The 13,769-nt window shown below is 40.8% G+C and overlaps 3 protein-coding genes across 7 annotated transcripts in view; 1 reads left to right on the top strand and 2 right to left on the bottom strand.

Moving 5' to 3' along the window:
* The window catches only part of LOC107500179 (schlafen family member 11-like), a 65,463-nt gene extending 60,081 nt beyond the window's left edge, over window positions 1–5,382 (top strand). For all 5 annotated transcript variants that reach the window (XM_036222488.1, XM_036222485.1, XM_036222487.1 and 2 more), the window contains 2 exons: window positions 3,474–4,197; window positions 4,405–5,382. In XM_036222488.1, coding sequence (XP_036078381.1) covers window positions 3,474–4,197; window positions 4,405–5,185 — 1,505 coding nt within the window. In that variant the 3' untranslated portion in view covers window positions 5,186–5,382. The remainder of the gene's footprint in view (window positions 1–3,473; window positions 4,198–4,404) is intronic.
* Window positions 5,383–9,242: 3,860 nt separating this feature from the next.
* On the bottom strand, window positions 9,243–11,318 carry LOC118603831. The gene is made up of 2 exons (XM_036222494.1): window positions 10,561–11,318; window positions 9,243–10,520 (listed from the first exon to the last, which is right to left on the bottom strand). Exons 1-2 carry the CDS (start codon window positions 11,014–11,016, stop codon window positions 10,275–10,277), a joined length of 702 nt encoding a protein of 233 aa, XP_036078387.1. The 5' UTR covers window positions 11,017–11,318; the 3' UTR covers window positions 9,243–10,274.
* On the bottom strand, window positions 9,243–12,619 carry LOC107500233. Its single transcript, XM_016125276.2, has 3 exons — window positions 12,095–12,619; window positions 11,554–11,793; window positions 9,243–11,456 (listed from the first exon to the last, which is right to left on the bottom strand). The coding sequence occupies exons 1-3, from the start codon at window positions 12,275–12,277 to the stop codon at window positions 11,352–11,354; spliced, it is 528 nt and encodes a 175-aa protein (XP_015980762.2). The 5' UTR covers window positions 12,278–12,619; the 3' UTR covers window positions 9,243–11,351.
* Window positions 12,620–13,769: the final 1,150 nt, after the last annotated feature.

Genomic DNA, 13,769 nt, shown 5'->3' with positions numbered 1-13,769 from the left:
CTATGTTTTTTTCTATGTATTCTGTTGTTTCATGTCTTATATTCAAGTCCTTAATCCATTTTGAGTTAATTTTGGTGTGTGGTGATAGACAACAGTCTAGTTTCATTCTTTTGCAGGTGGCTTTCCAATTTCCTCAGCACCATTTATTGAAAAGGCTTTCCTTACTCCACTGTATGTTTTTGGCTTTTTTTGTCAAACGTTATTTGCCCATAGAAACATGGTTTTATTTCTGGATTCTCGATTCTTTTCCACTGGTCTGTGTGTCTGTTTTTCTGCCAATACCATGCTGTTTTAATTACTGTTGCTTTGTAGTGTAATTTGAAGTCGGGCAGAGTAATACCTCCAGCCTCATACTTTTTTCTCAGGATGGCTTTGGCAATTTGGGATCTCTTGTGCTTCCATACCAATCTGATGATTTTTTTCCCATTTCTATAACATTTGTGGATGGGATTTTGATGGGGATTGCATTAAATCTGTATAATGCTTTAGGTAATAAGATCATTTTACTGTATTGATTCTTCCATCCAAGAACACAAACTGTCTTTCCATTTCTTTGTATCTTCTTCGATTTTTTTTAACAGGGTCTCATAGTTTTCATTATATAAGTCCTTCATATGTTTCATTAGGTTTATTCCTAGGTGTTTTATTCCTTTTGTTGCAATTGCAAAAGAAATTATTTTTTCTGATTCTTTTTCTAACACTTCATTATTAGAGTATAGGAACACTATAGATTATTGAACATTGATTTTGTATCCAGAAAATTTTCTGTATTTGCTTATTGTTTCTAGTAGTGTTCTTCTGGCGTCCTTAGGCTTTTCTATATAGAGAATCATGCCAACCACGAATACTGACAGTTTGACTTCTTCAGTTCCTATTTGGATGCCTTTTTCTATCTTTCTCTTGCCTGATTGCATTCACTAGGACTTGCAATGTTATGTTGAATAACAGTGGCAATACTGGACAGCCTTACCTTGTTCCTTATCTGAGAGGGAAGGTTTTTAGTTTTTTACCACTAATTGTAATGTTGGCTGAGGGTTTGTCATAGATGGCCTTTATTATGTTCAGGTACTTTCCTTCTATACCGATTTTTTAAAGTGTTTTGACCATAAGTGGATGCTGTATCTTGTCAAAGGCTCTTTCTACATCTATTGATATGATCATATGATTCTTATTTTTTAATTTGTTTATGTGGTATATCACATTAATTGATTTGCATTATGTTGAATCATCTCTGTGCCTCTGGGATGAAGCCCACTTGATCATGGTATGTAATCTTTTCAACAAGTTACTGTATTTGGTTTGCCAGTATCTTATTTAGGATTTTTGCATCTGAGTTCATGAGAGATATTGGCCTGTAGTTTTCTTTTTTTGTGCGTCATATTTACTAGGAATTGGTATCAGGATAGTATTGGCCTCATGAAACGAGTTGGAAAGTATTGCCTCCTCTTCGATTTTTTGGAAGAATTTGAGGAGAATAAGCATTAAATCTTCTTTGAATGTTTGGTAGAATTCACTGTTGAAGCCATCTGGTCCTGGACTTTTACTTTTTGTTAAAAAATATATCTGCCGTACACAATTGTGAGACATGGAGATGTGTGTAAACTTATAAGTGCAATCATTAAATGAGGTTTTTATTTGTTTTTTAATATTATACTTCCTTTGGTTTCTAAAGTTTTATTTTAAACATACCCTTACTATTCTATGATATATGTTTCTTCCACCTTGTAACATCTCGAAAATCTGGACGTATCCCATAATGAAAACCATCTCCTATTTGCTATCGGCCAAGTTGCAGGCATAATCAAGTTGTACGAACACCTAGTACAAATGAGAAAGCACCAGCAACAATTACCAATGAGATGTGGGTAATTTCATTCAAAATCACCACTATAAATCTTAATTCTGGTTTGTGATCTGATATCAGCACACCAGGATGAAAACAATCTCTGCATCCACCCCACCCCCCCAACCCCTTTGGAACATATGATCATTGAAATAAGTTTAACACCCTACAGCACGAATTTATTCTCATGTCACGTAATCATTCCTTGCTCCCTTGTGGCAAAAGGGAGGCTCTTGTGATGCCTGCAGTCTCACATTGATTTGTATGTGAGCGATGCTAGAGTTCTACTTCAGAAGAGGTAGGTAGCTCAGAGCCTAACATCTGGGTGTCCCAGTCTAGGACCACAGCCACAGGGGATTCTCTGCTAATAGATTTAACAAGGACCCGCTGTCTCCACAAATACTTAATGAGCGCCTTCTTCCTGAGAGGGCTTCTATCTCCATCAGTGGAGCCCGTCTGGGGAAATTTTGAGTTTGAGATACTTTGAGAGTAGGAAGGGAAACAGAACTAACATTTCCCAGGCAGCTACAATGATCTAGATATCTTGTGCTATTTCCTTTATTCCTCACCATGAGAAATGTGCTATTTTTAATGTGTTTTTTGTTTCTTTATTTGTTTTACAGATGAAAGAACAGGGTCTTAGAGAAACTAATAAATTTCCTAGGTCATAAATATAATAAGCACAAAGGTTTAGATGACGCGTGCCAGACTTTCAAGCCTTCTTTTCTTTTTTCATAAGATAATATAATATTTATTTATAAAAGACTGTATACAAATACGCTGGAACCCAGGAGATTACTCTAATCCACCAGTGGAGAGAGGCTTAACAGGTTTTGCCCAAGTTTGCCTTTGGGAGTAATCACAGATGTGCTGTGATTATTCATCCAGTTCTTGAGTGTGTCATTGGAATAGATCTATTTATCAACTGACAGAATCCTACCTGGACTCCCTAATCCATAAAGTAAGAAAAGGCATAGTCACAGAATCTCAGCACCTCTCCCCCAAAATATAAAGTCAATACCATATCTTGAGGAAGGAGGTAAAGAGACTACACAGGTATTAGTGCCACCATTGAAGACTCGAACAATCCAGGGGCGATTGTTCTTGTTACATCCCATTTAAACCACCTATTTGGTCTATTCACAAGAAACATGGATTTGGGAAAATGAGAATACATTTTAAACTTAATAAGGTGACAATGCGAATTGAAATGGCTATTCCATATGTTGTAAGAGTATATATTCTTTTTCTGTCTTCTGGAAGAATTCATTGAAGTTATTTGGATTGTTTCTTCCTCAAATATTTGCTATAAATTACCTTTGGAGGCATCAGGGCCTAGGGTTTTCTTTGTGGGAAGGCTTTAAATTATGGATTAATTTCTTTAACAGTTATATCACTATTCAAATTCCTTCCTTATTCCTATTTTGATAGATTGTATTTCTCAAGGAATTTTCCATTTGATCTAAATATTTAATAAAATACTTTTTATCTCTAAAAAAGCATATATGAACATCTGTAATATATCATGAGATTAATTATAATTAAGTATAAGTATGATAAATTTATTAATTAAAATTAATTATAAAAATAAATATATTGACCTCAAATTCATTATTCTTTCCATATCTAGTGCCATTGGAAGGTTTGCAATGTACTCCTGAATCCCTTTGGAAGGAGCTGACCTCAGAGCATGAAGGTCTGGAGGAATTAATACATAAGCAAATACATCCTTTCTCTCGGGGACTTTTGATCCTTTCTCGAAGCTGGGCCGTGGACCTGAACTTGCAAGAGAAGCAGGGAGTCATCTGTGATGCTCTGCTGGTAGCACAGAACAGCCCCCCAATGCTCTACACCATTCTCGAGAAGCAGGATGCAGATGGGCAGTTGTACTGCACCCGTACTGCCTTTACTTTGAAGCAAAAGCTGGTGAACACGGGGGGCTACACCGGGAAGCTGTGTGTCATGACCAGGGTCCTGCATCTGAGTCCTGAGAGCAACACAGAGTCCTTTGAAGGTTCAGGCTCTCTGATTTATTACCCTGAGTCCTATTACCTTGTGGACATCCAGCAAATGGAAGCCTTGCTGCAGTCCCTTGTGATTGTCTTGCTCAGCTTCAGGTCTTTCCTGAGTGACCAGCTGGGCTGTGAGATTTTAAATCTGCTTACAATGCAACAGTATGAGATCCTTTCAAAAAACCTCCGCAAGAACAGAGAATTGTTTATCCATGGCTTACCTGGCTCAGGGAAGACAATCATAGCCATGATGATCATGAATAAGATCAAGAATAACTTTGGCTGTGAAGAAAATGAAATTCTCTACGTTTGTGAGAACCAGCTTCTGAAGGACTTTATTGGGTAAGCAGTTGGATTTCATTGTCACCAATTGAGGTTCAGTCTGAATTCACTCCATACCTCCTTGAACCCAAATTACCATGCTCCTTAAGAGATGGATGGTAAAACGATCTGTAACAACAGTCCTATGTTCATAGGAGTATGGTAGAATAACTTTCCTCCTTTATTTACTTGGAGAAAACCTAAGTATGTCATTTTTAATTTTTACAGTAAGAAAAATATCTGCCATGCAGTGACCCGGACAACCTTCATGCGTAACCTTAATTTCGAAAAGATTCAACACATCATCATCGATGAAGCTCAGAATTTCCGCATGGAAAATGGAGACTGGTATGACAAAGCAAAAATTATTACTCAAAGAAGAAAGGATCGCCCAGGAATTCTCTGGATCTTTCTGGACTATTTTCAGACCAGTCACATGGATTTCAGTGGCCTACCCGATCTCTCGGCCCAGAATTCAAGAGAAGAGCTCAACAGAGTGGTCCGCAATGCAGATCCAATAGCGAAATACCTACAAGATAAAATGGAGATGATCAAAAAAATGCCGCCACCTAACATTCCCCCTGGGTCCTTGGAGATACTCCATGAAGCTGAATGGGCTCAGGGTGTTCAAGGCAACTGTGAGATTAAGTGGTTCTCGGCCATGTCAGGGATAATAACCTATGTAGTAGACAAGTGCCAGTTTTTCTTGAGGGGTGGTTATTCCCCTGAAGATATTGCTGTGCTTTTTAGCAAAACACTGGAAGTGGAGAAATATAAAGATAACTTTCAAAAAGCAATGAAGAAGAGAAGAATGTCTCAGAACAATGATACCTCTATTTTGGCCAGTCACATCTTGCTGGACAGTGTTCGTCGCTTTTCAGGTCTGGAAAGAAACATCGTGTTTGGGATCAATCCGAGGGCAGCTGAGCCAGCCATTTTTGACAATCTTCTGCTCTGTCTGGCTTCCAGGGCCAGGAAACATCTGTATATTCTGATGCTTCGTTGCTGACAGAAAGACCTCAATCAAGAAGAGATGGTAAAGTTAAAATATTCCTTCTAGCTCTGCAGTTTCAGAAAAAGAATGACTACTCCGAATCATAAAAGCATTATTTCTAAGATAACTAGCTTCAGAGTTGTTGCTATATCTTGTGAAAAGAACATTTTTCTCCACACTTGGAACAGCAATAAACTATATGACTGCATGAATTTCTTTTTGTAAAGTGCTCAAGAAACTGCATATCCATTTTATTTTCCCCACAAATCTCTCTTGTCTTCTATTCTTCTATCTCAAAATTTTGTTCACTTCCTAGGCAAAGTGGTATAAATTTTGTTTTGATTTGTTGCTTTCTTCTAACCCACCCCTTCATGCTCTTCTCTTCTACCCATGGCATAGGCTGCTAACGGTCTCAATATTTATTCTTTCCTTTTTCTAAACTGTAATAGACATTTTAGGGGAGCACTTAACAACCTGAAATTTAAAAATATATGCTATTTTCCAGCCTCCCTTGAACCCAGTTGTGGCCATAGGACCAATTCTGGCCAAAAGTATGTAAGCAGAAGCTTCTTGATGGTCCTGTTTCTAAGAGAAATGGTGTATTTTCCCATGTCAATTCTATTGGGCAAGGGAGTATTAAGAAGTGACCCCAGGAAATCTCCTAGGCTGTTCACATTATTCTTTGTGCTCTACTATGTAGCATCAAACCTTCATAATCAGTGTAATATTGTGCTTTATAAGAAATATATATTTTCCCAAACCTGACAGTGGCTGGTAACTAAATTCCCTAAATGGGTTATTAGATGTAATCATGGCAAGGTTTATTCCCACTGCCACCCCTCGGTTCTCAGACTGGTCCATCTGGCATACACTGCATCCTGTAGGTAAGAACCCCAGCTGAGGCTAAAAATAGTTCTTTAGCAGGCTATGGCTTTATGCTATAAAGTTAGCCGATTCTGAGTGATGAATACATGGTAAAAACAGAATCTCCTCTGGGCGTAAGCTTATTGCTGTACCATTATAATATACTGTTACGAGATGAGTTATTTGTTTGGACTCAGTGTTTTATGGCAATAAATAAGGCATTCTGATAAGTCCACTGAGGAACAGAGTGAAGAAATGCAATGGAGTCACTCTAGTCAAATTGCTAAATTACTAAAATCAAATAGGTTGAGGCATGAGGAGATGATTCTGTTCTTGTTTTAACTAGCCTGGAAACTTAAACTTTTGAAGTTTTCAGTCCTGCATCAATGCCTGGATGTACATCAAACTTCCAGAAAACCCTCTGATTATCTCCTGAAGGACTAGGGAATGTTTATATGTCCAGCCCACCTCACATGCATTGTCCAGACCACTGGATGTGATCAGACCTGGCGCCATCCTCCAGAGCACCTGACATCTGACTGATAACTGTGCTGGACCAATCCTGGAGCTGAGAATGGAAGACAGATTGTTCTCAAGAATGCACTTTTACTGTAAATGCTGGTAACTCTCCCTTACCCCCCGCCCAGCACTTCTTGGTTTTTGCCTAGTTTCCGAGTTGCAAACCCTAACCCCCTTAAATAAATCTTTGTCATTTATTTCTAGTCAAAGCCTCCAGACTCTTTTTGAGTAAGTTAACACCATGAATGGTGATGCTAGCAGCAGCTTTGTGGGCAGGGAAGGAACACTCTCATCAGACTAAGTATTTATTCCTGTGAGCCACCATGTTTGTGCGGTTTTCTGTGGGGAATGCTGCTGTCTTGATTCCGCATTGACTTCCATTTTCTGCAGGATAAACACTCAGCAGCAGTGGTAGCCAGATCAGACTTGGTAAGAGGAAATCCATTAGCCCATGCTATTGTCTCTGTTTCAGAAGTGCTCAGTTACAAGAGGCGTATGGGACCCCAATTATGGACCATGCTTCCAATGGTAGCTTAAAATCTCATAAAGAAAAAATTAGGCCCAACTGGTTTCACCAGCAACTTTTATCAAACATTTCAGGAAAATATATCCATTCTTACACAGAATATTCCAGTGTATTGAAAAAAAGAAAACACTCCTCATTTCACAAGAAAATTGTGAGGAAAATATCCTAGGCCATCCTAACTAATGAACATGGATACAAAAATTCTTCAGTAAATGTTAGCAAATCAAATGGAGCAAATATACTAAAATAATACATCACTTTCCCAGAAATACATGCAGTTTTTCAAGAATATGATACATATGTTTATCCTAAGAATGCAAGGTTTGGTTTAACATGTGAGAATCAATGTAATCCAGCACATCGACAGATTAAAAGAAAAATTATATAATTGTCTCAAATGCAGAAAGAGCATTTAACGTTATTTAACATGTATTCAAGATCCAAACACACAGCAAATTATGACTAGGAAGGAACTTCCTTTTCCTGGTAAAGGACATGTTCAGAAGCTCTACTAAACATACTTAATGGTAAATGTGGAGAGCGTTCCACTTGGATGATTGAGGTGCTGGATAGCTTAGGGGATCAAGGCTGAGAAATAAGCGTTCCTGCTTGCAAATGCCCCAGTAAGTGGAAATCACTTTGACTACTTTGACTTTTTGTGTAGGTAATTTGACAAGATTTGCTATAGTTCTACCTTTCTACCCTGCCCCTTCTACTTTAGCCCTACAAGGCCTGACACACTGCCCTGCTCAGCCCTTCACACCAACACTGCTCACAACAGGCAATTCTGCCATGTTGCAGTATAAATGGAATATAGAACTTGGAGGCTCCCGGCCTAGGTTTTCACATGGGCAGCCTTTTGCTCAGTGAGGAAGGCATGATAGTGCCATCTTAACACCTAGCAGTGCTGCTATATAGTTAATGATACTGTATTATATACTTGAAAGTTGCCAAGAGAGATCTTAAGTGATCGCAACACAAACACACAAATGGTAAGATGGGAAGTGATGGATATGTTTATTATGGTCATCCTTTAGTAATATATATGTATGAATCATTATGTAGTACACCTTATATACGATGTTATATGTCAGTTATATCTCCATAAAGCTGTGAAAAATACCTGACAAAGGTTATATATATTATATGATTTTACTTACCTGACATTTTTTGAAAGGCAAAACTGTAGGGATGGAGAACAGATCAATGGCTGCTAGAGGTTAAGGGTTGGACGAGAGTTTGACTACAAGGAGGCAGCATAAAGGAGCTTTTTTTTTTTTGGTATGGAATTGTTCTGTATCTTGGCTGTCGTGGTGGCACACAAAACTATACATTTTAAAAAACCCTTAGTCTGTATACAAAAAAAAATCCATTTCATGTTTGTAATTTTTAAAAAATGATTCTTAAAAATGCTTTACAAAAACAGATTTGGCTTTCCTATATGTATATAAAAGATTCATTTTGGGGGGTCACAAGCCCAAATGTGGAATCTCACTAAAAACTATGAACCTCTCCTCAGAAAAAAAATCAAAATAAATACAAATTTGAATTTCGAAGTCAAGGTAGTGGGAAGAGATGTGGATGAGTCCAGATTACCGTACTTGGCAGAATGGAGGATGGTCTCTCCAATTGATAGAGATAATGTGGAAGAAATAGCAGAAAAGGAAAACAACACAAAATAATATACACAGTATAAAGAAGAAACAGAAAATTGTCAGAGTGGGAGACTGATTTTGGAAACGCTCAGCTTAGGATACCTGTGCAGCAAGCAATTGAATACGTCAGTAAAGTTAGTCTGGACTCTGAGAAATACTAGAGCTATTTTCTAAAAAGTGGACTAACCTAAGGGCATCTCTTACTACTATTTCTATTTAAAATCATTCTGGAATTATTGGTCCATGAACTGAAACAAGTAAAAGAAATACTGTATCTAGATACAGGAAAAAGTAGTTCAAAATTAGTTTTGCTTTTGCATTAATAAGATGAGTAAGTAATAATCTTATCAATGTTTGGAAATGACATAATTTTAAAACTGAGCTTTCCTACATGCTAGCATTTCACAATCAGAAATTGTCACAAAAAGATATCCTTCCTAGGAATAAAATTTAATATATAAAGTAACAATATGGATAAAACTGAAATAATTGAGATATATACCATAGCTCACTGATGATAAATATACTTTAATATCTCTTAGATCAAGATATGTCTTACAGTTTAATTGACAATTTTCTATTTTAATAGTTAATAACATGATACCGCAATATTGATTTTGAAATTTGATGAAATATGTTCAATGAAGACTTCAATAAATGGTAAAACATTCTATGCTCATATATGAGAAAACTCACTGTTGTAAAAATGACAATTCTTCCAAAATTAATCAATTTCATGTAATTATCATCAAAGTATACTCATATTGTCCTTTCCTTTTTGGTGAAACAAAATGATTCTAAGCTTCTTCTAGAAGAAAAATGCCACGATAATATCATTTGATATTATCTGACATTTAAGTCCTTAAAGCTTCTGGAATTGCTTTTTTATAAAACAAAAAACAGCAGTCCAATTCTATTTTCTTCCTAATGGTTGAACAACCAACCTATTTCCAAGCACCCACCTATATGAAACACCTGGAAAGTGACATTTTTGCTGTTCTTACAGACATTCCAAATTCTTATGAGTGTACACTCCTGCTGCAGGGTGTGATGACAAACAGCTCAAGGATCATCTCAGAAAATAAGGAAAGATCTCAGAAACAAGAATCAAGGGTTCAATATACAGAAAGGTGCACCCCAACTTATAGCTGAGTTGTGTTGCAAAGTCTTTCACTGAGTCCTAGAACTCAAAGTCTTGGCTTACTAATATGACTTCACATTGCAGGTCAGCTCAGGAAAGCCTACTAATATCTCCGGGTGGGGGGAATGGTGTGGAGCAACAGTTTTTAGTTGTGAATTTTTAATTGTATTGAAACAAACTATTTTTATATTTGTAAAACGCTTATATTAAAATATAAGTAAGAGGTATAAAGGTCAATGGATATAGATTTCTGATATGACTCTGAAATGGACTTCGTTTTTCTGGACTTCTGAAGAGATACCATTGATTTTCTTTGGTCTAATTTCTTCCAGGCTTTCCTTTTCCAAAGTAGTTGCATATCATCAACTCTACTCTTCGGCTCATTATTCACGGTGCGCATCACAAGCTCACTCTCAAAACGAAAGAGGGAAAAGAGAGGGACAGCCATGGTCTGGCCGTCGTTTGGTTCAAACACGGAAGTGGGGCAATGAGAAAGGGAGAATAGTTAATGCAGGATAACTTACAAGATGGAAGGGCAGGGAAAGGTGGCAGTGAGGTAAAGAGGACACACGGGTATGAAGTGACCTGGACACGCGAGCGCCCCCTGGCCAGACTGCGGCGGCTAAGTCCCTGCAGGCCCCTGGGTTCGTAGGCGACTTCGGTTTCCTCGGCCCGGGCCACTGGGACCTCGAGCTTGGGGCGAAGGTGGGAGAGAGATTGCTGGGAGGGCTCCCGCGGTCCTCCGGGCTGTGGGCGCGGGAGCTGGAAGTGAGATGTTGAAACATCTACTCCCCAGAATGGTAAGAGGGCCACGAAGGCGGAAGGAGGGAGCCGCGGGAGAGGAGCAGTCGGAGTCAGGAACTAACTGATGCTCCAGAGGTCCCCAAATGCAGCTTACGCGCGCGGGGCGGGGGTTCGGCTCATTCCGCAGGCAGCCGGCTCCTCGCACGCTTCGCTCCGCTGAGCCGCCGCTTGGGTTCCCTGCGCGGCCGCCGCGCCGCGGCACCGCGCAGCGCAGACGCGGGGATGTGCGGAGAGTCGCGTGCCGAGCCGGGCGCCCAGCCAGGCCCTTCGCGGGCCGCCGGAACACTTTTGGTAATAAAATCAGAACGAACAGACCGAAAACGGCGGTCTTGGACATGACTCGGGTGTGATGAAGTCTGCAGCGCACAGTTTCCCTTTTCTTTCACCGAGACGCCGTCGCCTAATCCTGCTGGGTTCCAGCAAACGGAGACACTCCGGGCAGGCTTCGATAGGGCCGTTAGCAGCGGCCATCACTCCTTTACAAATGAAAGTACCCTCAAAAGGAAGGAGGCAGACTCAGCTTAGTCCAGTTCTAGGGTGGAGGGAGGGCAAAAGCGGAGGTTTAGCTCTCCGCGCTCGGCGCAACGCTCCCTGCTCCTCAGATCCCCGCAGAGAGCCGGGGCTGCAGATCTGGTTCTGCCAGCCAGAGTGCCGCGGCCGGAGGCGTAGGGGTTAGAGACCTGCGGGCGCGCGGGAGCCTGGGACGTCCGCGCAGGGCTGGAGGACGTGGCGCTGCACCCAGATCTCGCTCCTTGGGTGAGGGCGAGGACTGCAAATCTAAAAACAAACAAACAAACAGGCCCCTCCTCGCAAAATAGAACACAACACAAACCTAGAAAACATAGAGAACCAAAAGACCTTCCCATCACCTCACCTCCATCCACCAAAGGTAACCAAGGCTACTGTCCTTGCAGGAGATGGGGTGGGTTCCTGTCCACAGAAGCGAAACTGCATGGCTGTCCTTTCTCCTGCGCGGTACCCCATCCCGTGAGGTGTCATCGAGTTCAGCTGATACAAGGACTGGACCTTGCAGGGTCAAGGCCGCTGCTCTGGACTTGCGAGGCCGAGTCGCTTTTTCTGGGTAGCAGGCGCGCTGCCGCGGAGAAACCTTGACCTGTGACGAGCCCGCCGCGCTTCTTTGCGCAGGTCCCCCAAAAGCTCAGCTACTCTCCCTCCGCAGGTCCGCGCGGCTCCCGAACAGGCTGTGGCGAAGGCGGGGAGTAGCGACCTCAGCTCCCAGGTCTGAGCGCTGCCCTGGGAGCTCCTTTCCCTCTCGGGAAAATTTTGTAGGAAAAAAATTTCTCGGTAGCTACTTCCGGCCGGTGGGCAGTGGAGGACCCGCGAGCAGGGAGGTTTGGAACGCCAGACAACCTGAGGAGGAGGCAGAGACACGCAGCATCACAGCCAACTCTTACCAAATCGAGCCTGGTAGAATTTCCCCACAGTTCAGGAGCACGAAGAACTTTAAAGGAAGCAAATACCGAGTCCTGAAGGTGAAGTCGGTGAGGTTGTGGACTGACGACAAGTAAGATCAGCGTCCAGTTCACTACAAGCGTCCATGTTCCGCCGATTGCTTGTAAACCGCCCTGGTTTAGCATCTCAGTCCTCAAACAGTAACAACATCTGATACGGCAGTTGTTAGAGCATCCAAGAGCATAATTCCTTAATCCCCGTATACCTCATTAAGTAGTTTGCTAGAGCACCCGTGGGCTCTGTCAGCAGAGGCTAGGCTGAGGTGAATGATTCCTTGCTCCTTCTGCACAGGGCTGTCTAGGAGCCAAAAAGGAATCCTCGAAGACTAGTATGGTAGGGAGGGTATGCTGGACGGTGGGACTTTTGATTGGCTCATCAGGGTTCATCCGCGGTCTCAGAGAGGATACTGTAGGAGGAGATAGTGGCGGTGCCTAGCGTTGGCCTGGCTTTGCTCTACCAGAAGGTGGCGAGAGTATGCTTGCCTAGGTGCAGAAAGAGAAAATGATTCCATTCGGGTCTGTCAGGGCCTGAGGTGAGAGTTCTTGTGGCCAGAAGAACAGGAAAGACCAGCAGCTAAGGATAGTGTCCCGTTTCAGAAGTGTTCTTTTAAATATCACAAGACTCTTCACCTCTTTTGTTTAAATAAGAAAACGAGCAATCGCAAGTTTTAGTACCTTCTAGTAAGTGGAAGATCGAAATGTGATGATCTGCTGCTGGCCTGATTATGAACATGCACAGGTGTTTCCGTCCATCGGAAAACAGAAATCAATTTCAGCTTTTATTGTCATAAAACAGGACATTAGGTAAACAACTATTCATAGTTACAGTATCTCTCAAGACTGATAGACATTTAACAGGCCAGAGGAACAGTCTCGGAACCCAAGTGTCATGGAGGATTCTTTTGCCAGGATATCAAAAAATAAATCTACAAGGGCAACTTCATAGCATGGAATACTTTCTGCTTTTATGCACCTGCGAGGAAGAGTGCATTTTCTCTTTTGCTACTATAATTTTCACCGGCAGTTAGGGGGGTCTGTTGTTTTCCACACCAAGCACTGGATTTCCACTATGTGGGCATGTGGCAGGCCTGAAAAGTGTAAACTTCTGATATGCAAGGGAAAGGGTAGAGTGTGGAGGTTATTATCAAATGAATATAGGGGCACACAAAGGTCTTCATCTGGAGTATGCAGAACTTGAGTCTCTGTAACACTAATCCTATCATATATTAGTTTCTATGGCAAAAACTCAGTAATAGCAGGCACGTATATTTGCACTCCTAGCAGGTCATTGAGGTCATTACATTATAATAAAATATTTTTTACTTATTTTTTCACATTCATCTATGCAGCTTTTAATAGCTTTATGGGATATTTTTAACAGATAATTAACTGCGCACAGTTAATTAACTGTGCCACAGTTTTCTTTTGTATTGCTGAGTAGTATTCCATTGTGTGTATAACCAAAATCTGTTTCTGTTAATGAACATTTCGATTGCTTGCAATTTATAGTTTTTACAAATAAAATGTTCTGAACACTCATGTACAAGTCTTCGAATGGACATATGTTTTCATTTCTCTTGGGTAAATACTTAGGAGTGGAATGAATATATGGGTCGTG

Source organism: Rousettus aegyptiacus, unplaced genomic scaffold (genome assembly GCF_014176215.1).
Source record: "Rousettus aegyptiacus isolate mRouAeg1 unplaced genomic scaffold, mRouAeg1.p scaffold_m13_p_6, whole genome shotgun sequence".
NCBI classification, from domain to species: Eukaryota; Metazoa; Chordata; class Mammalia; order Chiroptera; family Pteropodidae; genus Rousettus; species Rousettus aegyptiacus.
The sequence above is the reverse complement of the archived record's forward strand: the minus strand, read 5'-3'. Positions and strand labels throughout refer to the sequence as shown.

What these genes read in the sequence shown, in the direction of transcription:
- LOC107500233 (XM_016125276.2), bottom strand. Translation starts at nt 12,277, where the DNA reads ATGCTAAACCAGGGCGGTTTACAAGCAATCGGCGGAACATGGACGCTT. An exon ending in ATTCTACCAGGCTCGATTTG is followed by an intron (nt 11,794 to 12,094) that starts GTAAGAGTTGGC and finishes GGCTCGTCACAG; the next exon opens with GTCAAGGTTTCTCCGCGGCA. An exon ending in GTTACCTTTGGTGGATGGAG is followed by an intron (nt 11,457 to 11,553) that starts GTGAGGTGATGG and finishes GTTTGTTTTTAG; the next exon opens with ATTTGCAGTCCTCGCCCTCA.
- LOC118603831 (XM_036222494.1), bottom strand. Translation starts at nt 11,016, where the DNA reads ATGTCCAAGACCGCCGTTTTCGGTCTGTTCGTTCTGATTTTATTACCA. An exon ending in CTTCGCCCCAAGCTCGAGGT is followed by an intron (nt 10,521 to 10,560) that starts CCCAGTGGCCCG and finishes GTCGCCTACGAA; the next exon opens with CCCAGGGGCCTGCAGGGACT.